Source organism: Mastigoproctus giganteus, chromosome 2 (assembly GCF_048544385.1).
Source record: "Mastigoproctus giganteus isolate SK-2022 chromosome 2, ASM4854438v1, whole genome shotgun sequence".
NCBI lineage: Eukaryota > Metazoa > Arthropoda > Arachnida > Uropygi > Thelyphonidae > Mastigoproctus > Mastigoproctus giganteus.
This window is the reverse complement of record NC_143576.1, coordinates 122,884,842-122,909,103: the sequence shown is the minus strand read 5'-3', so window position 1 is coordinate 122,909,103 and position 24,262 is coordinate 122,884,842. Positions and strand designations below refer to the sequence as shown.

The following is a 24,262-nucleotide window of genomic DNA, read 5'->3' as shown; positions in this document are numbered from 1 at the left end:
CCACGTGGAGGCAGGAGCGGTACCACCAGTGACCAAGCGGTTATAGAAGTTAGTTGTTTGTTATTAATAAAATATATATACTAAATAAAGAAAGGTTGTTTTCCTTTCTGTGTTCTTACTTAATACTTTAAGCACAGAACCACTGGAAGTAAATGAAATAGAAAAAGACACTAGAAAACAAATAAAACTTTTTCTTTAATAAGAGCATTCTATGCGAAAATTGAGAAAATCACTGAGAAAATTGCTTCGCACTCGTGGCCGTGCCCTGTGGCTTTTAGGGGAAGGGATAAATGATGTCTAGGCAGAGAAAGGAGTCTACTATTTCAGCCACTATTTCAATCATCGGCAGTTTTGCTTTATGGTTTCAGATTCCCTTTATTTGTTTTTTTTTTCACAGCATGAGTCTACTTGCAGTTAATTCTTCCTATTTCTAACTGTATACTGCAAACAAGACGGTTTGGATGCAGCCAATAAACAATACATTTTTATAATTTATTTATTATATATGTATAGATACCATTAGAAGGCCTGAGTGAGTTATCAAAAAAATTGATAAATGAAGTGATTGATACATATGCAAAAAAAAAAAAAAAAAAAGAATAAGATTATTATAATACTTGAATGTTTGATTATAATTTTTATGATTTTTTTGCGAAATTTAATCGGTGATTTTCATATTATTAAATTGTGATTATTGTCAGTGGTTTTTGTGAACTGACTATTAGTATTTAGATGTTAAATAATAAATATTTCCTTTTGTTTCCTATTTTGTTTTCTCATATTCTCTATAACATTCATAAATATACAGATTTGTTTGTAACATATACATATGTTGTAAATATAAAATAATAAAATAAATATACACATATACTACATATACCCCCACCCCCAAAGTTTACATTCTCCCCTCCAGTGCACTCTGGATTCAACACTGTATATAAGTAAAGTCAAACAGAGGGAAACAATTGACCATTACTTTTTCCTATGTTCAATAAAGAATAATGTAACTATTTGTTCTTTTGTAACTGAACTTAAAATACTTCAGGACAGAAATGTATGCAACTGGAAGAATATGATGGAATAAAATACTTTCCCTTTATGCATCAGTAGTACTATAGGTGTTAGAAAACTCAAATCCCAGTCTGGGACTGGAAAAACACGTTTTCTACATTATATGCTCAAAAATTATGCAAAGTCATCTTTAAAAATTTTAAACTTCCCAACATATGTAGTGAACAACCTTTCATTTTAAGTCACAGAATCAAACCACTAAGCATAATGGTAATGATGGACATTGAATTCCCTACATCTCTCTCTCTCCCCAACACATATTTGATCTCATTAATCATTCAACAGGTCAATCCTATTTTCAGGGCTAGTTTTTTCCTAAAAAAGGAATGGGAAGACAGAGTAGTAAATTCAAAATCTGCCATGAAAACAGTCACTAGTAAAGAATGGGTAGGATTCTTCTCCATAATGGAGGTTTTCAGGGCAGATTTTGCTAACCTATCCTAGTACACATACCCAACTAAACTCCGGCTCAAATATGTAGATGATACTTACATTATATGGAACTATGACAAAGATAATTTGGATAGTTTTCATTCCCTCTCAACTCACAAGGATCCAACAGTCTTTTTCCAGGAATTGGAAGGAATTCATCCCCTTCCTGGATATTTGTGGAGAACATTAACAACACCCTATCTACCACAATAAATCAGAACCTACTGAAACAGAGAGCATCCTTAATTTCTAGCTCCAATCATTCCATCTCTATAAAAATAATCATTACTAGAAGCTTCACCTTAAGAGCTCAAAAAATCTGCAGCCCTCAATACCTGGACCAAGAGCTCAGATACACAGGAGTTCTGCTACAGGAGAACTATTACCCTCGCAGTTTATTAACAGAAATATGGAGAAGACAGTCAACTATTTTAGGGCCCATTCAGATAACCAACACACATATCACTCTTCCATACCATCCTGGGTAGAAAGAGAAATTCACAAGGCTGGCCAACAAGTATAAGATCACTGTACAGTTCCAGGATAATAAGAAACTCATGCTTATCCATGATGACCTTCAGAAGACAAAGCCTGCATGCAGACCCTGCCAGACATGGCAACTTAACATCCAGTGATGTAGCATTTCAAAGGCCACAGCTTCAACCTAAAAGCCCCAAGATCCTAGCAGTGGAGAAACACCAGAAGAGAGAGATTTCATTGAGGCCTTTAAGATGTCCAATCCCTCCAACATCAACAGAAAGGGAAGAACCACTGTTACCCCCCAATGGCTACGTCTCTTCCCTCACCCCCTGCTATTTAGACTGCTGCTCTTTTCATTCCTCTTCTAGATCCTCTTACATTACCACCACTTCTTCCTCCCCATTACCCAAAGTTTACAGTCTGCTAGAATAGCTGAAAAGCAAAGGTGCCACATGCAGAAAACAAGGAACCCTCTAGTATAACCTCGAACTACCAGCAATCATGTGATCTTTAGACCAAGGACAATTTACTTCAGCCAATAAGCACCCTCTTCGGACCTTTGTCTCGACAGAACTCTATCATTCATCATTGTTTTCTTTTGATATTAGTGCAACTCCATGGTTCTGTGAGTGTTGTAGATATCTCAAAGCTATAGCAAATTTATATATTACATAACTTCAAAATTAAAAAATATAACTGCAAAAACTGTATTCTAATTTTCTCACGACACTGATGAAGTCCACAAAATAGGGATAAGTAATACATAGCTTTTCAATCTGATTAACTAAAAGCCATTAATTAAATATTTCACCCTATGCAGTGAAATGTTGTTTTATTCTAATTATTGTCTAGCTATAAACAAACTCACTTCACTGAACACAATAGATGCATCAATCTCAAAATAAAGTTAACACAAGTTGATTTAGCCCTGTACTTGTACTTCAAATAAATAGCACTGCTCCCTAAGGAAAAGTAGTGGCCATTTATTTGTAAAGAGAGATCTGATGAACCAGAGATCTTTCCATAATTCATAGCAAACTTAGTTTGTGTTTAGCATTGTACAGGCTTTTAACTAACTCATATGGTAATAATTTCTTTTCTAACTCTCTTTTTTTGCCTAAAATTTTTGTGCTAAAATATGAGATATTTTGTAGCAAACCTAGTTTACTCTCAGATTTTGCCAAGTGATGTACAGTAAATAAAACTTAACATGTGTGAAAATCATTTTATTAGAATGCTATGGTAACAGATTAGAAAAGTTGTGACCTAGAACAGTTCCAATACAGAGATATTTATAAATTTTACTTTAGAATTCTGCCATTGGGCTGGAATGAGGTACATACACTCTAATTACTACTCTTAATTCAAAGAGCTAAACTGAAAACATTTCCCCTGTATAATGTTTTTAGAATCTCTCTATATGTTAATCTCTTAATCATATGTTTTGCAGATGTTATTTTCCCTTCACTTCAGTGACTGTAATCCTGCTCTTAAGACCATAAAAAACTCCAAAGACCAAAGTAATAAATTAGTTTTGGGCTTTCTGTTTGTCACAATCACAAAAAAAAAAACGTATTTCTAGTATAACAGAATGATAAGATTTTCTCTTTCTCTTACAGTGCAACAGAAAGAGAAAATATCTGCAAAAACGTGATTTTTTGACTCTATTAACAAAAATTCAATTCTAAAAACTTTACAGTGGTAAGGTGCTCTCAGTTTAACTACTCAACTCAAAAAATAAAAAAAATAAATCTGCACATGGCATTCAAATAGTACTACTGTTAAGAGTTGCAAATTTCAAGATACTTTTCCAAAGCAACATAAAGTATGCATCAACTTTGAGAACATATTTAAAATTTTCATAGGTTTCCAATTTCAGCCAACTGATGAAATTCCAAAGTTAAATTCAAAAACATTGCCATTTTAGTTTTAAGATTGGAACCATTCAAGGATCAGGAAATTTATAACTTCTTATTATATTATTCCAATAAACTAATTTTCATTTGGAAAAAAAAAAAATTAATATTTTATTTACTTATCGTAAAATTTACCATGTAATGTTCTCTTCAAAACTACATTGAAGTTTTCATTCATTAACGATCGTTTTTTGGCTTGCCAATATTTGAGTCTTTTAATCGTTAACGACCATTTTTTGGCTAGCCAATATTTTAGTCTTTTAATTGTTAATGACCATTTTTTTGGCTAGCCAATATTTTAGTATTAATACTAGTAAGGGAAAATGGTGCAAGGAAGTAAGCATATACAGCATCAACCCAAAAAATAAAATAAAATAAAATCCAAATTAAAAAAAAATAATAATAAAATAAATACAAATTAGAAAATAATAATAATAAAATAAATACAAATTTTAAAAAAATAATAATAAAATACAAATACAAATTTTAAAAAAATAATAATAAAATACAAATACAAATAAAAAAGAAAAACCCTCATCTGTATGTCCCCTCTAACAGTTTGTCTAATCCTTCCTTAAATTTATTCAAATTACTCACTTCCAAAACACCAGATATAAGTTGGTTCCAACAATCAATTTAATCTCTATTCTGCAATCATCCTTTTAAATTTAAATTTATGCCATCTTATGTGTGTTGTCCAGTTGTTGTTGTTGTTGGTATTGGATTTAATGACACAAGGGCTAGTAAGGCCAAATTGTGTCTGTTCATCGTTTATTCTCAATAAGCATATCATTAGAGATTTTAAATTATATGCTTCTGTACAAGCCAATATGATTTAGATACAATAAAAGTTCTTCAATATTTGCTTCATTTCCTAAGAAATGAGATAAATCAGGTGATATATTCAATGTGGAGAGAGACTGAAAAGTGTTTGACCGGATGGTTGAATGTAAGGGACAATCAACCAGAAAATGAGAGACCATAAGTTATGTCTGACAAGATGAGCACTGAGGTGGGTTTTGTCCCAATAATAGGAAGAGATGAGTATGATGTGTGTGTGTGTGTCCAATTCTGAGTCTTGCCAGTACCATTTCCTCTTGTTTGTTTCGTCGGAAGCCACAGAGCCACAGCTTTGGATCTTCTTTTATCTGGTAAAGTTTATTGTTGGTGTTACTTTTCCAGTTCTGTGCCCATTTATTGTAGAACGCATTGTGTATGACGGACTTATAGTCAGTGTAAGGAACTTGAGGATGTTTAGCGGCAAAGTCAGCACTTTCATTTCCCGGAATGCCAGAATGGCCAGGGATCCAGCAAAAACTGATTGACTGATTGGACACACTGCAAGAGAATAGCTGGGAACAAATCTGTTTAAATGTAGGATTAGAAGAGGAGAAATTCTTCCTTATAGCAGAGACAGCACTGAGTCTGTGTAATTATGGCAGATGAGATGGAAAGCTCAATAATCTTACTAAGTGCTAACTTAATGGCATATAACTCGGCTGTGAAGATGCTGCAAGCTAGCGGTAGTGTGGCTGAAAAATTGTACATAAAGGAAAAAACTGCTGCAGAACCTACCATACTGTCAGCTTTGGAACCATCTGTATAAATTTTACAGGCATGGTTGTTCGTAGTAGCATGAGCTGAATGTAACTGTCTGATATTGCAGGAAGATATAATATTTTTCCCCCACCGGAGAAAATGCATATCTTGAGAGACAGACACATGTTCAAGGTGGAACAGATGCAGTTGTCTCTTGAAAAATTTCATTTAAATTGACATTCCAACTCTGAACAACTCTTTGATCCTGAGCGAGGCAGGTCTATTTTCATTTGGCTTGCTCTCATAGAAGGATTCCCACCAAGTATTATAAAGATACTCCCAACTTGGGTGCAATGGTAGACTCTGGATCTTAGCAGCGTAGTGGAGTAGTTCTGTTTTTCTGCTCAGGTGTAATGGGGTATCATGCGCTTCAATATATAGACTTTGGATCGGAGAAGTCCCAAAAGCTCATAGCGCGGTCCTCAGAGCATTGTGATGGAACATATTTAGCCATTTTAAAATAGTGCTCCTGGCAGAGTCATACACTGGACAACCATAATCTAGGCGTGAACGGATTAAACTTCTATAAAGATGAAGCAAAGTATACTGATCAGCTCCCCATGACATCGATGAGACCAATCAAAGTAAATTCAAATGCTTATAAGAATTCTCAAATAAGTGATGTGTGCTTGGAAATTTAATTTATGGTCTAATATTAGTCCAAGAAATTTAACGGTATTAACAAGTAGATTGGAGTATTGTTTATTTATAGTTCAGGTTCGGGATGGAGAGCTCGTTTCTTGCAAAAGTGAGCAACATTGCATTTCTTTTCTGATAGTCGGTAGCCATTCCATGAAATCCAGGATTCTATTTTGGTTATGGCAAGTTGGAGCTGCCATTCAATGGTATTCATACTTTGAGATTGACAGGAAATGGTAAGGTCATCTGCATACATATTAGTTTGAACGGTTTTTGGGATATCTCATGTCATTCTGCTAACTCGGATTGAAAACAGTGTTGGACTAAGTATTGATCCCTCTTCCTGAATGTGAGATGTAGAGAGTACGTTTTTATATTGGACCAATTGCAGGAAATTTTGAATTATTTCCAGCAAATGGCCCCTAAGCTCCAGATGGTAAAGGTCCATAATAATACCATGATGCCAAGTAGTATCAAATGCCTTTTCAAGATCTAAATTGACCATAACTAGATGTTGTTTCATGATAAAGGCATTATGGATATGAGATTTGGCTTTGATGAGCACATCTAGGGTTGATATATTTTTTCGAAAGCCATACTGATGATCTGGAAGGAGATTCTCTGACTCCACGATGTAAGTGAGCCTAGTATGAACCATTTTTTTGAAAATTTTTCCCATGCAGCTGGTAAGAGATATTGGCCTGTAATTTTCAACACAGGAAGGAGCTTTTCCTGGTTTTGGTAAGGTGATAATGAACAAATGGCACAAGGAAGAAGGAGAGGCATTTTCAGAGAAGATCCGATTATAAAAAATTAATAGGGTTCTCAAGTCTTCTTCAAGTAAATGCTTTAACATAACATAATGAACTTCATCTGGACCTGCGGTGCTATTGGAAGATTTGTTTAATGATTCTTGAAGTTCTATTAATGTAAAGGGTTGCTTGTATGGGAATGAGCGGCATGTGAAGAAGTTGATTTTACTGCGCCAGCTTTGATGTTCTGGAAGGCGGATGCATAGGAGGCAGAGGCTGAGATTTTTGCAAATGATTCTACTAGTGCATTAGCAACTTCTTCAGGAGTAGAAATGTCTTTCCCTTTCCAATGAAGTATCGGAGAGGGCAGCTCAACAAATTTGCCATTTAATGCCTGTATTCTTTTCCAGATGGCCCATGTATCCATGTCTTTAGTGACGGCTGAAACAAAAGCAATCCATGAATCCCATTTCACTTTCTGCTTAACTTGTTTAGCTTTTGCTTTCAGTCTTTTAAAAGCAATTAGGTTACTTGTGGTGGGATACTTGCAGTAAATCATTACAAGCATGGTTTTTTCCCTGTTTGGCAATTAAACAATCTGTATTCCACCAGTGATTTCTGTGTTTTCGATATGGCATGGATTTTGGAATGGAGGCCTTAGCTGCAGTCAGAATCTGATTAGTTATGTTTGTTATTTGGTTTTTAGGAGCATTAGCAACTAAGGCCATATTGCTCCGGGGATATGCGGTGATCATTCTCTGACCTTTCTGCATCCTCCGTATTTAGTGGTCGTGGGCTCGAACCCCAGTCTAATCAAGAAGCACGTGCTACACACTGCTGCTCCTGCCCACCTGGCTACGGAGATGCCGATTTGTTATGTAAGTGTTTACATCATCAATATGTTGTCTTTGAACATAAAATATGTCTAAGAGTATTTGGGTAGAATAGCCACTCCAGTTTGCCTTTTTAAACTGCCAAGTGGATTGTTGATCAGGATTTGGAGTTACCCCTGTTTATAATGAGAAAATAAATGGAAAGTGATCACTGTTAAAGGGATTGGTTAATACCAGTCTTCAGCAATTGACAAGTCTATTGCTGAAGCAGATCCGGTTGGTAGGTGGATGTAGGTAGGAGATCCAGAATTTAATAAATTAAGATCATTATTATTCATGAATTCCTCCATCAATTTTCCTCTGCAATCAATTTTAGCAGACCACCACAATGGATGGTGTCCATTAAAGTCACCAAAAAGACAAATTGGAGTTGGGGGTTGTGCAATGAGGTTGTCAAGTTCTGAAAGCAGAAGTGGTGCAGATGGCAGATTACAAATGGAAACATTGGTAAATGATGTACCAACTGCAATGCAAGCTGCCACAGCTTCTAGGGTAGTTGTCAATTGGATTGGCCTGGATGGTATGTTAGCATTAACAAGAATATCTACTCCTCCACGTGCAGGTGATTTTGAGTTCCTATCTCATTTTTACATGGTATAATTTGAAACTTTTGGTGAAACTTGAGGTGACAAGAATGTTTCCTGTAAGCATACACTTATGGAATTGAATTGAGCTATTAAATCTCTTAAGTCATCAGCATGACTGCTTAGTCCTCTGCAATTCCACTGTGTGATGTTATGCATTATTTAGGTTTACCTGAGCATGATTCATCTGACTGTTTTTTGTACGTGGGACATTTTTTCTCGTGTTTTTTTGGGAATGTGGGGCATCCAATATCCATGGTGTCATCTGCATGGAGTTCTAGAATAGGCTCCTCATTATCTAGCAGCTCATCTACATCCATACTGTTGGTGTGAGATTCCATTTTTTTAGAGACTGAATCAGATTTTAATTGTTCTCTTTCAATTGGGACCAGTGGGGTATGAGTAGAGATGCTGATTGGAGGAGTATTTGTGGCTTCGCTAGTTTTTTTTTTGGAGGATTATCTTTTTTCACAGGTTGAAAGTGTAGATTTAAGCCAATTCGCTAGAGTGGTGCTAGGCAGAACTAATACATCTGTTTGAGCTGCAGTAGAAACAAAGTTTCAAGTGCAAGCTGCATAAGAACGACTACTAGGCATGCTCGCCATAAATAGTCTACATGCTTCAGGAAACATCACTTTATTTTCTATTTTGTATTTCCTTTCCTGTTATCCATAGCTCACAAGTTTTGGAAAAGGCTGGATGGCTTCTTTTGCAGTTTGGACAAACAGGGGTTTTGAGTGAGCAATCTGCTTAAGTGTGATCTTTAGAGCCGCAGATGGGACATATGGCTTCACCTCTACATGCCTGCTGCGAATGACCATATTTCTGACATTTAAAGCAGTGAATGGGTTTTGGAATGTAAGGTCGAATCCGAAAATTTAGATAGCCAGCTTTAATTGAGGATGGTAAATCTGGAGTGCTGAATGTCAGTGTGGTGAATCTAGTTGGATTGAGATTTCCATCTTTTTTCGTCATAATCCTTTTCAAATCTATTACTTTTTGAATGCTGAGTTCCTGCAGTAGTTCTTTGGACACTGTAATCAGGTCCCACTCATTGATGACACCTTCTGATGAATTTATGGTTTTGTAGGGAGTAATTGTTACTGTCAACCCAGCAAATGTTTTTGTCTTTTACAGCAGCTCAGAGTGTTTTGCTGTGGCTGTTTCAATCAGGAGGTCTCCGGATTACAGTCTTTTCACCATTTTTGGTGATCCAGCAATAGATTCCAAAGTTTTTTGGATTAAGAATGGCGATAACTTGCCCACAGGCTGGGTGGATAGTGAATGCATCAGGAAATTTGGTATATCATGATGACACTGTGCTTCTATTCGAAGTCTTTTGGGTTGATTGGATTCATGGTCTACGTTTGAAGATCTTGAGCTAGATGGATAATTATAGCTTGAGCTCTATAGGTGGATAATTATTTGTATCCATGTTGGCTCCTTTTGGCCCTGGGGGTTTATTTTTACCACCCAGGTTACTGGGCCTGCCATGGGAAGGCTTGTTTGTTTGTTTGTTATTTTGTTTTTAGGAGCATTAGGAACTAAGGCCATATTGCTCCGGGGATATGCGGTGGTCATTCCCTGACCTTTCCGCTTCCTCCGTATTTGGTGGTCAAAGGCTCAAACCCTGGTCTAATCAAGAAGCGTGTGCTACGCACTGCTGCTCCTGCCCACCTGGCTACGGAGGCACCAGCCACGGGGAGGCAGGAGCAGTGCTGCTTGGTGGACAAGTGTAGAGGTTAGTACAGTTAATAAGAGACTGAATTAAAGAAAAAGGTACTTTCCTTCTTCTGGGCTCACTTCTTAGTGTTTTTAAGGAAGTAGAGCTACTTAACAGAAAAGTTGATTGAATAAGGAAGAAAAACAATGAAAACTCAGTCGCAGTAGAGAAAAATGCTCTTTAAACACACGAGAATCGCTTGGCCACGGAAAATGCTTGCCACTCGGGGCCGTGTTGTCCAAAAAATAGTAAGGATGCCATTAGAATTTAGTTCACTCAAGCTTTAAACACTTTAATCAGATCTCCTTTTAGTCTTTTAATTGCTAATAATTGTTTTTTGGCTTACCAAATAGTGAATTTGCAACAAAACACAATACTTGTATATGTGCAACATACCTGGTGAATCCCTATGCCATAATTTAGCAGTGCCATCATTGGATGCTGTGATTATCAAAGGAAATGAAGTGAAGGCAGGAATGAAAGCACACACTGGTACTGCTTGTTCGTGGCCCTTGTATTCACACAACAGCCGACACTGTCGAAGATCCCACAACTTCCATAAAAAAAAAAAAGATCATATATTTCCAAATAGTATTCTCAAAAAAAGCAAATATAATCAGACCTCTCTTTAACGAACTTCCATATAGCAAATTTTTTTGATTTCCCCTTAGTCGTTACATTGAAAATAGTTTCTGTATAACGAAGAAAATTTCCATATAAAGAACTGATTTTGAGAGAAAAATTTTCATATAAAGAACTGATTTTGAGAGACCTGAGCATGCATTGTTTATGCCTATAGCCTTTAGGCAATAGAACTGATACTGTAGAAAGCACAAATTAAGAACTAAAAGGATTAAGAATTAATCCCTTTAGCTCTTAAAAGCTAAAGGGATTAATTCATAAGATTAATTCATTAATTCATATTCATAAGAATACAAATTAAGAGCTAAAACATTCCACAATTAGTGATGCTCATAAAACCTATACAACCACCTCAACTGTACTGAGAAGTTGTGCTGGTCAGCTGCTATCTATGTGTCCACAGCCATTGGCAAAAATTAAGGCATATTCCCGACACGGACATTGGCTCTGGTCAATCTGTTTTCTACTGTAAGCACCCTATTAGAGAATTAGGAGAGAGTGATTTTCCTTTATCCCGAAAATTCTGGTATATAATTCATCTGTTGTTTCTAAGATATGAGTCATCCACATTTTTACTAAATTTCAACTGTCTCTGTTTACATGGTAGGTACATGTGGTCCCTAAATCAGTTTTGTTTTAGCTGGTGTGCAAGTAACCTTACAATGTCTAAGAGGAAATCCTTGAGTGTAGTGGAAAAAGGGAAAGTGCTTAATAGTGTAGATTAGGGCTTTAAAAAAAAAAAAGAAATTGTTTTAAAATTTGGTGTCCCTTCCAGTAGTGTGTCAAACAATCTGAAAAACCATGTTTCGATTCTCAAATTGTTTGAGCAAATGGGACCCAGTCAGAAGCATGCGAAATTATGCCTGTGTGAAAATGTAGATAAAGCTATTTTTAAGTGGGTGAAGTGCATTCAAGACCAAAACATGCAGTTATCAGGGCCATCAATAAAAGAAAAGGCTATGGAATCCACATCTTTTCTGGGGCCTCAAAACATTCCAAGCGAGTTTTGGTTGATTAGACAAATTTAAAAAGCACCACGGTTTACTCAAAAAAGTTATTTCTGGTGAAAAGTGGAGTTGTAATCGAAGAAGACTGTACCCATTGGAAAGAAACAGTTTTGAAAAAAATTATGGCGAACTATGAGCCCAAAGACATATTTAATGTTGATGAAGCAGGTCTATTTTTTAAATGTTTTCCAAACAAGACACTGACTTTTAAATATGATAAATTTTTAGCTGGTAAAAATAGTAAGGAGAGAACTGCAGTCTTGGTTGGTGCAAATATGGCTGGTAAAGAAAAACTGAAACTTTTGGTAATAGGCAAAAGTAAAAAAAGCCTTATGTGTCAAAGGAGTAAAGTCATTAGGGTTGGACTACAACTACAACAAAAAATCTTGGATGACAAGTGAAATTTTTGAACAGTGGATTTTAAATTTTGATAGAAAGATGATGAAAGAAAACAGAAAAATTGCATCGATTGTGAACAACTGCCCTGTCCACATTCACTTAATAATTTTGAAACTTACAAGTGTGAAGCTTGTCCTCTTCCCTCTGAATACTTTGTATAAACTGTAGCGAATGGACCAAGGCATTATCAAGAATTTGAAAATGCACTACAGATACTGAAAAAAATATATACTGGGAATAGAAACCAACCATAGATTTGCAGATGTGCATATCACAGTTGGCAAAAGTGTGGAGTCAAGATGTGATGGAAATAATGATTAAGAATTGTTTTGGAAAAAGCAGGTTTTGCTAAAATGCCAATTAACAGTGATGAGAGGGATGAACTACTACAAGATAACGAGCAATCGTGGGAAGAACTCCAAGCATGAGGTTTGATAAGTGGAGAAACTGTTGACAAATTTTTAGGAGTTGATAATGATGTCATATTAGCTGAATATCCAAGTAACTCCAACATTATGGAGTGTATTCAACGAGTGACAATATCGACGATGAGTTGGATGAAAATGAGGGCAATATTAAACCTTCCAAACATGAAATGCTAGCAGAATTTTAAACTTTGCATTTAGGCCTTCAGTATGAAAAAAATGTGCCAGTAAATATATTTGAGTGTTTAAACAAATGCAAACATTTTTATGGATGATGTACAGTGAATTCAGTGTACAACAAAAAGTAACCAAATATTTTACGAAATAATTCTTAAAAGTGTACTAATATATTGTGTGCATCATCTAGGTAGTCATTTCTTAATATGTATGTATTAATAAATTAATTGTTTTAAAATGTTAGAAAATTTATTCATTCTCACTTATTTCTGATTCATTTCCCAAATTTTACTGCATTTCTGAATGTTGAATTACAGTATTTTTCATTGCTGAAAAATCATATTTCTTTATAACTTTAAAGTTAACATATTTCTTTAAACAAATAAAGAAATAAACATATTTCTTTAAAGTTTTTCAAGCCAATGATCAATTTCATTATATAGAGGTCTGACTGTATTTCCAAACCGTAATCTCAAAAAAATAGGATATTTTCCAAACTGTATTCTCAAAAAAAAAGCATACATTTCCAAACAGTATTCTCAGAAAAACAAAAAGGAAATTATAGATTATTTTTACTTTAATTATTTAAAATATGTAAATACATGTACTTACATTAGTGTAATAATTACCTGAAGAAAACTATTTGCCTTCTGATTTGAATTAAACTTATACCTAAGCCAGTGCAGAGACTCATTTTTTATGCTTATGCATGGGCTGACTCTTTCATTTTTTTATTCTTATGCTGATCCCAAAACTGAAAAGTATTAGAGCAATTTGTGTTTGATAGTTCATTTATAGGTTCTATTGCTCTAGAAGTACTTTTGAGCTAATACTCCTCTACTGCTATATGTGGGTTGAAGGCTGAAAAGAAGAAGATCCTTATTGACATGTTTTTTTTTTTATGGAAACCACAAACATGAAAAGTATCAGAACCTATGGTATTTACTTGGTGTATAGAGAGATGGAGGTAGCGTTGGAATTAGCATTAGCATTAGCATTAGTAGAGGCATATGATGCAAGAAAGCAAGCTTATTCAGCATCAGCCAAAAAAAAAAAAAAAAAAACCTCTCCCATTTCACCCCTCCGTTCGTTCGAAATACCTGGCCAGTTGAGCTTTAAATTTGTTTAGGCTATCAACTTCAACAACAAGTGATGGAAGTCGGTTCCACCAACCAACCACCCGCTGGCCAAAGGCAAATTTCCGCACATCTATCCGACATCCGTCCTTCCTCAATTTGAATTTATGCCCTCTGAGGTGATTATTCTGAGAAAGATGAAGAATCCCATTGGCATTGAGCATGCTCAAACCATTCAAAGCCTTATACACCTCTATCAGATCACCTCGCTGGTGCCTAGTCTCCAGACTCTGTAATTTGCAAAACTTAAGCCTTTCTTCGTAAGAGCAACCCTTTGTTCCATTTACTAATCTTGTTGCCCTTCTCTGTACCCGTTCCAGCAGCTCTACATCCTTCTTGAAATGAGGCCTCCAGACCTGTATACAGTACTCAAGATGTGGCCTAACCATTGCCTTATACAAGGGAATAATCACCTCCTTATCCCTGCTAGAAAAATTCCTGTATATCATTGACAAGACACCATGAGCTACTCTTGCAGCTCGTCTGCACTGCTCAGAGAACTTCATATCTGCCTGCACAATTACCCCCAGGTCCTTTTCATTCTCCACCACTGTCAGTGTAGTACCGCAGAGTTGATACATTGCTCTGGGGTTACTGTTACCCATATGTAGTACTTTACATTTGTCAATGTTAAACTTCATTTGCCACCTCTCAGCCCATCTGTTCAACCTTTCCAGATCCTGTTGCAGCAGCATAGCGTCAGTAGTGTCCTGAACGACCCTGCCAACCTTTGTATCATCTGCAAACTTAGACATTAAACTTGATATCCCATCATCAATATCATTCATAAACACCGAAAACAACAATGGACCCAACACTGAACCTTGAGGAACTCCACTAATAACATTAGTCCACGTTGAGCAGTGTCCATTGATTACCACTCTCTGTCTTCTGCCACTCAACCATCCCCTTATCCATAGCAGCAATTTGCCTCCAATGCCACACTGCTCCAATTTGTGCAGCAGTCTACCATGTGCAACAGTATCAAAAGCCTTTCTAAGATCCAAATATATAATATCAAAGTTATTCCCTGCATCCAGTTCTTTTGTGACTACATCATAGTATCCAATCAAATTGGTCAGGCAAGACCTGCCCTTAACAAAACCATGCTGCGTCTGAGCTATAACTGAATTCTTGTCTAGATGATCCTGCAGTGCTTCTTTAACCAGTGCCTCCATTAATTTACCTGGAACAGAAGTTAAACTAACAGGTCTATAATTACTTATGTCAGCCTTTGATCCTCCTTTGTGAATTGGGGTTACATTTGCACATCTCCAGTCTATGGGTACCTCCCCTGAGTCCAAAGAAGCTCTCATAATTATGGCTAGGGGTTTGCATACTTCCTTTGCTGCCTCCTTTAATATAACTGGATAGATCCCATCCACCCCAGGTGCCTTTTTTATGTTTATCCTCAACAATCTCTCCTCCACTTTCCTCTCAGCTATTACAAAATCATCCAGCTCACTGCCAATGTGTACATCATTCTCCTTCCTGAATAACTCCTCATGCGTGAATGTAGATGCAAAATACTCGTTTAGATTGTTAGCCACCTGAGCAGGATCCTCAACTGTTGAACCATCAATATCCAGTGGACCAATCTGATTCATCCCTTTCCTTCTCGAGTTCAAGTATGTAAAGAACTCCTTTCTGTTTTTCTTTGCATCCTTTGCCAAGGATTTTTCGTAGTCTGCCTTTGCCTGCCTAATCTCCTTTGTGACTTGGTTACAGACCAACTTATATCTATCATAGGCTTCCATGTCACCCATTAATTTGTATGTATCCCATGCATTTTTCTTCTCTGCCACATGTCTCATTAGTCCATCTGACAACCATTTAGGCCTAAACCTTGAACAATATTTCTTAGTTGGTATGTAAAGCCTGGTAGCCACCAAGATTAGTTCCTTGAATGCTTCCCATTTTGAGTTTGCTGTTGGTAACATCATCAGTTGGTCCCACTGTATAGAATTTAAATACTGTCTCAGACCATCATAGTCGCCTTTACGAAAACAAAAACTCTTCCCTTTACCTCTGATGGTAGTTACCTCCTTGAGTAAATCCCACTTCAACACACTGTGATCACTGCCACCTAGTGGTTCATTTATCTGCAGGTTCTTAATGCATGAAGAATCACTACTGATAATCAGATCAAGAGTATTGCTCCCTCTTGTTGCCTCACGAACATGCTGATGTAGAAAACAATCATCCAATAAATCCACAAAAGCCTTGCTAGTGTGCGAGTGACCAACCCACAAATTCCAGTCAATATCTGGGAAATTAAAATCCCCCATTATAAGACTCTCTGATTTACTGGCCCATTCTATTTCCCTGTACAATATATTATTATACTCATCAGAGTCATTAGGCCTATAGCACACTCCTACTCTCAATTTTGATTTCCCTATGCTTATGTCACACCAAACTGACTCGACACTGCCCTGTCCATCGATGTCAACTGGCTTCACTTCCTTTGACTTTATGTGTTTCTTAATTAATAGCATAACCCCTCCTCCCCTCCTGTCCTGTCTATCCTTTCTATATACATTGTATTCCCCAAATTCCAGTTCCGCATTACTTATATCTGTGTGACACCACGTCTCTGATATCCCAACAATATCTGCCTTTGATGTTTTGAGCAATACCTCAAATTCATCAAATTTATTTACCAAACTCCTAGCATTGGTGTACACGCAGGTATACATGCACCTGTTTCTATTCTTAGCTACCCTAACACAACCCATGTGTTTACTTGTAGCGCAATGACTACCAGCAGTCTCTGAAATATCCTGCATCTTGTTTTTCAGACTTCTGCTCATTTGAATAGAAGCAGTGCAAGAATTACTTCCACCTCTGCCAGTGGCTACTGTTAATCTATTAGTCCTTGTATCCCCCCCAACTAGCAGTTTTCCGACCCACCTAACACTGCCTCGACAGCATCAGCAAAAATTCTTGCACCCTTTCTATTTAAGTGTATCCCATCCCTGTAGAAGCAATCTCTCCTGTTAACAAGTACAGTCCAGGCTGAAAAAAATTCTACCCCTTGAGCCTTGCACAATCCCTCCAGGGCCGAATTGATCGACAAGGCTCTCATCATATACTCCCTCCTATCGTGTCTGGGCAGAATTGCAGACACTTTCAAGTTCAACCCTAATTCACGGCTTTTTTTCAACAGTGACCTGTACTTGCTAAGTAATTCCGCCGGTCTCCTACTCTTAATATCATTAGTGCCAACATGTACAACTATATCACCTTTTGTGCCCTTAAAAGATGATATCCGCTCTACAACGTCATCAACCTTTGCCCCTGGCAGACATACCCTGGTCCTATTCCACCTATCCTTTTTACAAAGCATGTTCCCCGTTTCCCTGACAATAGAGTCACCAACAACTACTAGTTCCTGTGGGACCAGCGCATTCTGCCTAGGGGGCTGCCCCTGTGTTGCCTGATGACCAAGTGCAAGCTCTGGCGTTGATGTGGGCAGCTGAGAGCTTGATGGGCCCCTCAATTTATTTCCTTCGAGGGCATCCACCCTGTCCTTCAAGGTCTCATAAAGGCCCATAACAACGCTGAGTTGTCGCCTGATTTCCTTGCACTCCTTACATCGTGCACACACAAAGACATCCCTCTTGGCAGTATCATGTCCCGTATCCGACTGCTCCGCAAACATCAAGCAAACAGTGCATTTTAATAGACTGTGATTCAGAGGGCAACTGTCCCCCTCAGTTCTCCCCTGAACCACAGCACTCCCATTAGCTTGAGCCTTTTGCTTTGCTGCTCTGGTCAGAGTCATGATTCCAATTTAATTCAATAAAATTTAAAACAAAAATTAAATCCTTAAGTTATATCCCAAAACAGTTATGTTATATATATATATATATATATATATTTTTTTTTTTTTTTTTTTTTCGGTATCTAGTGTTCCCTTTATACAACTTCCGTATCACGTGTACCACTATAGTTATGTATTAATTATTTGTTACGATTAAGTCGTTATATATATTTATAGAGTTAAAAATACAATTTAATTGACAATAAAGTTTATCAAGATTAATAGATTTACTGATTAATTGACAATATTATATTATGCAGTATACTACACTAAGCTTATGCTATCGTGTAAAAATGGCGGGAATTCACGAACGGTATTTCTACGGACTCGTAAGTATTGATTAGCTTCAAAATCTCGCTATCTCAATTTAGAATAAACTAAGGATCCTGACTAGGTCTATAATCTACTTATAGAAGATAATTTGATATAACAATTGGTTAATAAATCGACTAAATTTGGTTAAAAGACCTCTCGTTCAATTTGTGACACGTGGATTTGATACCGTTACCGATACTAAGTAATATCTACGAAATCTCTGTCTAAGTTAAACTTTAAACTAAGTATCGTAACTAGGAATATAAAGCTACTCTAGAAAATAAGTTAATATGACAATTTAAACTAATAAAGCAGAAAATAAATCAGGAAAAACTTCTCTGTTTGAAGAGCTTTAAGGAGCAATGTCTGCACAGGCTAACTCGCACCCAGGTGAATTGGACTTGAATTTCTGCAGACTGAATTTTCAGTAAATACATATGAAGGGAGGTTCTTCCAAAGGGATAAGGAGGAGGAGAAAAGTTGGCTCTGTGAGTTTGGAGCTGAACATTAAATGGATGTTGACTAGTTCAGCCAGGCATTCAAACTTGTTTAGAAGGGGTGAGAGTTCATAAGAAACAAGTCCAGGGGCTCACATCTGGTGAGTATGGGCTTGGCACACCCAGGGTCCTGAGCTGGATATCATCATTCTTCTCTTTCTTGGTGATTCCCTTCTACTTTTGACTCTCACTCTCTCTCTCTCTCTCAGGGTAATTCAAAAAATTTTTTTTTTTTTTGGCTGGTACAGCATAAGCCTAAGGCTTCCTTGCACCATATGGCTAATAATAATAGTAATAATAATGTCATTAATTAACCTGTTCATTAATATTCCATGGTAAGCAGATTTCAGATTTGTACAAAGTTAGTAACTCTTTAGAAGAAAAGTAATCCTGAGAACAAAAAATGAAAATTAATTTCTTGAAGCAGAGGAAGCAATATTTGTGATCCATTTATGCCGAGACAGAGAGATCAGAAATCAGAATAATACACAATAGAGATTTCAGACAGTGTCTAGAAATCTGACTGTTGAAAATGAGCATGAAGCAGTAACCTCTTTTTGCAAGAAAAAATGGCAGGACTGAGTTTTAGGACTGAAATTAACTAAGTTTCCTTTGTCACATCAGAGAACTTCCTGGATATCAGCATTTAAGAAAATCTTGGTAGATATTTGAGAAGTTGTCTCTGTTAGAGAAGGCTTCTCAAACTGGAAGGCAGAATGCAGTGTGCCATCATGAGAAAACTATGGATAGGATTTACAGTGAGTGGAAGGTCACTAATATACAAGAGGAAAAAAGTGGGAGAAAGAAGTGAACCTTGAGAACCATTAGTTGAGAAGTTTGACAATAGAGAGGCAACTGACATCACCAGCAGTGAGTTGTTAAAGAGAGAAATCTGGCTTACCAATTACAAAAAAAAAAAACAGAAGGCAATCCATAAGGTGGAAGCTTGTTTAGGCAGATATGAAGTTTTCTGAGCAATGCAGACAGGCTGCCAGGGTAGATCATGGGGTTTTGTCAATGATATATAGGAATTTTGTTAGCAGGGAAAAGGAGGTGATTATCCCTCTGTATAAGGCAATGGTCAGGCCACGCCTTGAGTACTGCGTACAGGTCTGGAGGCCTCATTTTAGGAAGGATGTAGATTTACTTGAGCATGTACAGAGAAGGGCAACAAGATTGGTGAGGGGAATGAAGGGATCCTCTTACCAAGAGAGGTTAAGTTCTGCAAATTGCAGTGGCTGGAGACTAGGCACCTGCACGGTGATCTGATTGAGGTGTATAAGGCCTTGAATGGGTTGAGCACACTGAATTCTGATGGGATCCTTCCACTTGTTCAGATTACGAACCTAAGGGAACATAAATTCAAATTAAGAAAAGACAGATGTAGAATAGATGTGCGGAAATTTGCCTTTAGCCAGCGGGTGGTTAATTGCTGGAACAAACTTCCATCTGTCATTGTGGAAGTTGATAGGTTGAATAAATTTAAGGAGGAACTGGACAGGCATTTGGAGGGAATGGTGTGATTTTTTTTTTTTTTTTTTGGCTGATGCTGCATAAGCTCATACACATGCTTTCTTGCATCACATGCCACTACTACTACTACTACCTTTATGCCAAATACAATGAAGAACCTTGGAAATTTCAAGAACTGCTTGAAGTTCACTAAACGTTTCCACTGAAATTGTACAAATGAGTAACATAAGATAAAATATCACCAGTGGATTGACAATGAGGATATCCATATTCGTTACCACTTTTGAGAGAGTTTACAAGTTAGAAGTTGAGATTTCTCCATTACTTTGGAAAGATAAGTGCAATGGTAGAATTAGCATTGGCATATGATGCAGGAAAGCAAGCTTACACAGAATAAGCCAAAAAAAAACCCTTCCCATTTCACCCATCCATTTGATCCAAAAGTTTGTCCACTTCTTCCTTGAATTTATTTAAGCTAACAACTTCCACAATGACATATGAAAGTTTGTTCCAGCAATCAACTACTAGTTGACTAAAGGCAAATTTCTGCACATCTATTCTACAACTGACTTTCCTCAATTTCAGTTTATGCCTCCTCAGATTTATAATCTCAGCAAGAGGTAGTATCCGATCAGCATCGAGCCTGCTCAAACTATTCAAGGTCTTATACACCTCGATCAGATCACCTTGCAGATGCCTAGTCTCTAGACACTGCAATTTGCAAAACTTGAGCCTTTTTTGGTAAGAGGATCCCTTCGTTCCCTTCACCAATCTTGTTACCCTTCTCTGTACCTGCTCAGGCAACTCTACATTCTTTGTAAAATGAGGCCTCCAGACCTGTATGCAGTACTCAAGGTGTAGCCTGATCATTACCATATACAAAGGGATACTCACCTCCTTATCCCTGCTAGCAAAATTCCTGTAAATCATTGACAAAGTATGATGCCTGTCTGCACTGCACAGAAAACTTCATATCTGACTGCACAATTACCCCCAGGTCTTTTTTATTCTCCACTACCCTGAGTGTAGTACCACACAGTTGGTACATTTTTCTGCAGTTATTCTAATCCATATGCAGTACTTTGTATTTGTCAATGTTAAACTTCAGTTGCCGTTTCTCAGCCCATCTGCCCAAATTTTCTAGCTACTGTTGCAGTAGCATACTGTGACTACTATCATTAACAACCATTTCAACCTTTGTATCATCTGAAAAATTTGAGATTAAGCCTGATATACATTCGTCAATATAATAAACAAAAATTGGCCCAACAACGAACTCTGCGGGACTTCACTAGTAACATTAGTCCACAAAGAGCAATGTCCATTGATTACCACTCTCTACCTTCTCCCACTCAACCATCCTTTTATCTATTGTAGCAACTTGCCCTTAATGACATACTGCTCCAATTTGTCCTTGGTAATTTTAATGTTCACAACTCCAGCTGGCTTCCGTTTTCTAGTCAAGAAAACCTCAGCATCTCAACCCAGCTGGTCGAGATGCTGAGGCTTTTGCAATTACTAATGACCTTGCATAGATTGTTCATTTACCTACAAGAACACCGGACAATCCTAACCATATAGCCAATGGAGCCTATATCTCATGGCTATTCCCAAACTCGTGTTGTTTGGCATTACAAGAATGCATAATGTGATGACCTGCGAGATTTCTTTTCCTTGGTCAGATTACTGTTTCAAAACTTCTGATGTCAATGTTTGCTCAGATCGTGTCAGTGAAATTATTCTTTCAGGAATGGAATCCTTTATCCCACACTCAACTTTAAAATCTCATCCTTTATCTAAACCTTGGTTTTTCAATAAATGTGCTAAGGCTGTTCATATTCTAATATTGTAATTGGCATATTGTTGCATATTGTAATTGGCTTGTTTCTAATTCTTCAGTTTCATTTTCTGCCTACACCAAAGCTCACAACAATTGTAAAGCAGTTATTAATCAGTCCAAACTAGAGTTTGAACAGGCTAAGAGTAGAAAACTTGCTTCTTGCCCTAATGGTAGCCGAGCATTCTGGTCTCTTGCCAAACCTATTGGCCACAAATTTTGCCCATCTCTGCTCCCACTTCTGTCCAAACCAGATGGTTCTGTTGTCACTTCAGCCAAGGATAAAGCTGACCTTCTAGCATCCCATTTTTCTTCCAACTCATGTATTAATGATCTTGCAAAAACACCTCCCGCCATTCCCAACACGCTCCATTCAGTGCCTCCTGTGGTCTTCCGTCAAAAGGATGTCAGAAGGATTTTGACGAATCTTGATGCTAAGAAAGCTCCAGGTCCTGATGGTATTTCTCCACTTGTTCTCAAAACCTGTGCTCCTGAACTTACTCCTGTTCTGTGTTGCTTTATTTCACTTTCTTATTCCAAAGGTGTTTTTCCTTCTGCTTGGAAATTTGTTCATATCCAGCCAATTCCTAAAAAGGGTGACAAATCCCTCTTGTCCAATTATCGTCCCATTGCAATTACTTCTACTCTTTCTAAAGTAATGGAGAAATCAATTAACTGCCAACTCTTAAACTACCTAGAAACCTTCCGTCTGATCAATGATTGCCAGTATGGATTCCGCCAGTGTTGATCCACTGGTGATATTCTAGCTTATGTTACCCATTTATGGACTAATTCAATGGAAAGGTTTGGTGAAATACAAGTAGTTGCTCTTGACATCTCAAAGGCTTTTGATCATGTTTGGCATAAAGGTCTTCTAAACAAGCTTTCATCTTATGGTTTGCCAACTGTTTTTTTTTAATTGGTTATCCAGTTTTCTCTCTGATCTCTCACTGAGGGTGATGGTAGATGGCTCTGTCTTCTAACTTCTCCACTAATGCTGGTGTCCCCAAGGTTCAGTTCTTTCCCCTACTCTTTTCTTCTTGTATATTAATGAACTTCTTCCATTGACTGGAAATCCTATCCATAATTTTGCCGATGATAGCACATTGCATTCCACTTTCCATTTTGAGAAACCTTGCCCTACTCAATCAGCTTCAACTTCTCAAAAAGCTGCTACCAATTCCTTAAATGCCGATCTCCAGGTAATTCTCTACCAGTGGAACAACGGCAACTTAGTTAATTTCAATCTTATTAAAACTCAGTCTTGTCTTATATCTCGCAAAATGGGTTATTCCGTGCCTATGCTTATTTTTGGTGACACTCCGATTTCTAGGCAAGTTGATATATCTCTTTTGGAGATTACACTGGCTTCTAATCTCTCTCTTGGCCCAAGCACATTACAAATATTGCTTCCACTTTATCTAAAAATCTTGGGTTTTCTCTTTCATTCTTGGTGTTACTTTTCTCGGCGTTACTTTTCTTCCAAACAGCTGTTCACTCTGTACAAATCGCAAATCTGCTCTACAATGGAATATTGTTCCCACATATGGGGCAGTACCTCCGAACCCTCTCTCAGGCTTATAGATTCTATTCAGAAGAGGACAGTTAGGTTAATTAATGACTCATCTCTAACAGAGTCTCTTTACTCGCTGTCTCATAGCTGTACTGTTTCTGCTGCATGCCTCTTCTACAGATATTTCCATGGGCACTGTTCTTCTGAATTGGCTTCTATAATTCCCACTTTCTCTCCTTCAAAACAGTCCGAACACGTGCAGCCAACATCCATTTACTGTCCAACTTCAAACTCACAGAATCAACTTTTCACCTTCCTCGTTTATTCATTCAACTGCCGTTTTCTGGAACAACCTTCCTTCATACGTATTTCCTGAAAATTACAGTCTACAGAAGTTCAAGTCCAATATCAACAAATATCTTCTTTCATCTTCTCAACCTTCAACCCAAGCACAGTACTAAGTACTATAGGTTCTAATACCTCAAGTGTTTTTTTTGGGTTTATATATAAAAAAAAAACAAAAAAAACAGCAGTCTTCAATGTGCAACAGTAACAAAAGCTTTCCTGAAATCCAAATATATGATATAAAAATTATTTTTTCCATCCAGTTCCTTTGTGACCACATCATAGTATCCAACCAAATTGGTTAGACAAGGTAAAAAGGTAAAGTGCAGCCATTATCAACCCACTGCAGGATGGAAGCCTCCTCAACAATTCATGCTTGGCACACCCAGGATCCTGAGCTGGAAATCATTATTCATCTTTTTCTTGATGATTCCCTTCTCTCTCTCTCTCTCTCTCTCAGGATAATTAAAAAAATTTTTTTTTTTTTTTTTTTTTTTGCCTGGTGCAGCATAAGTCTCAGGCTTCCTTGCACCATATGGCTAATAATAATAATAATAATAATAATTAACCCATGCAGTGTC

At 37.2% G+C, this 24,262-nt stretch overlaps 1 protein-coding gene across 1 annotated transcript in view; it reads right to left on the bottom strand.

Moving 5' to 3' along the window:
• Nucleotides 1-24,262, bottom strand: part of LOC150089537 (WD repeat-containing protein 31-like) — a 235,966-nt gene that overhangs the window by 39,766 nt on the left and 171,938 nt on the right. Inside the window, exon 9 of the mRNA XM_090368655.1 lies at nt 10,486-10,642. Within this exon, the coding sequence (XP_090224781.1) occupies nt 10,486-10,642 (157 nt within the window). The remainder of the gene's footprint in view (nt 1-10,485; nt 10,643-24,262) is intronic.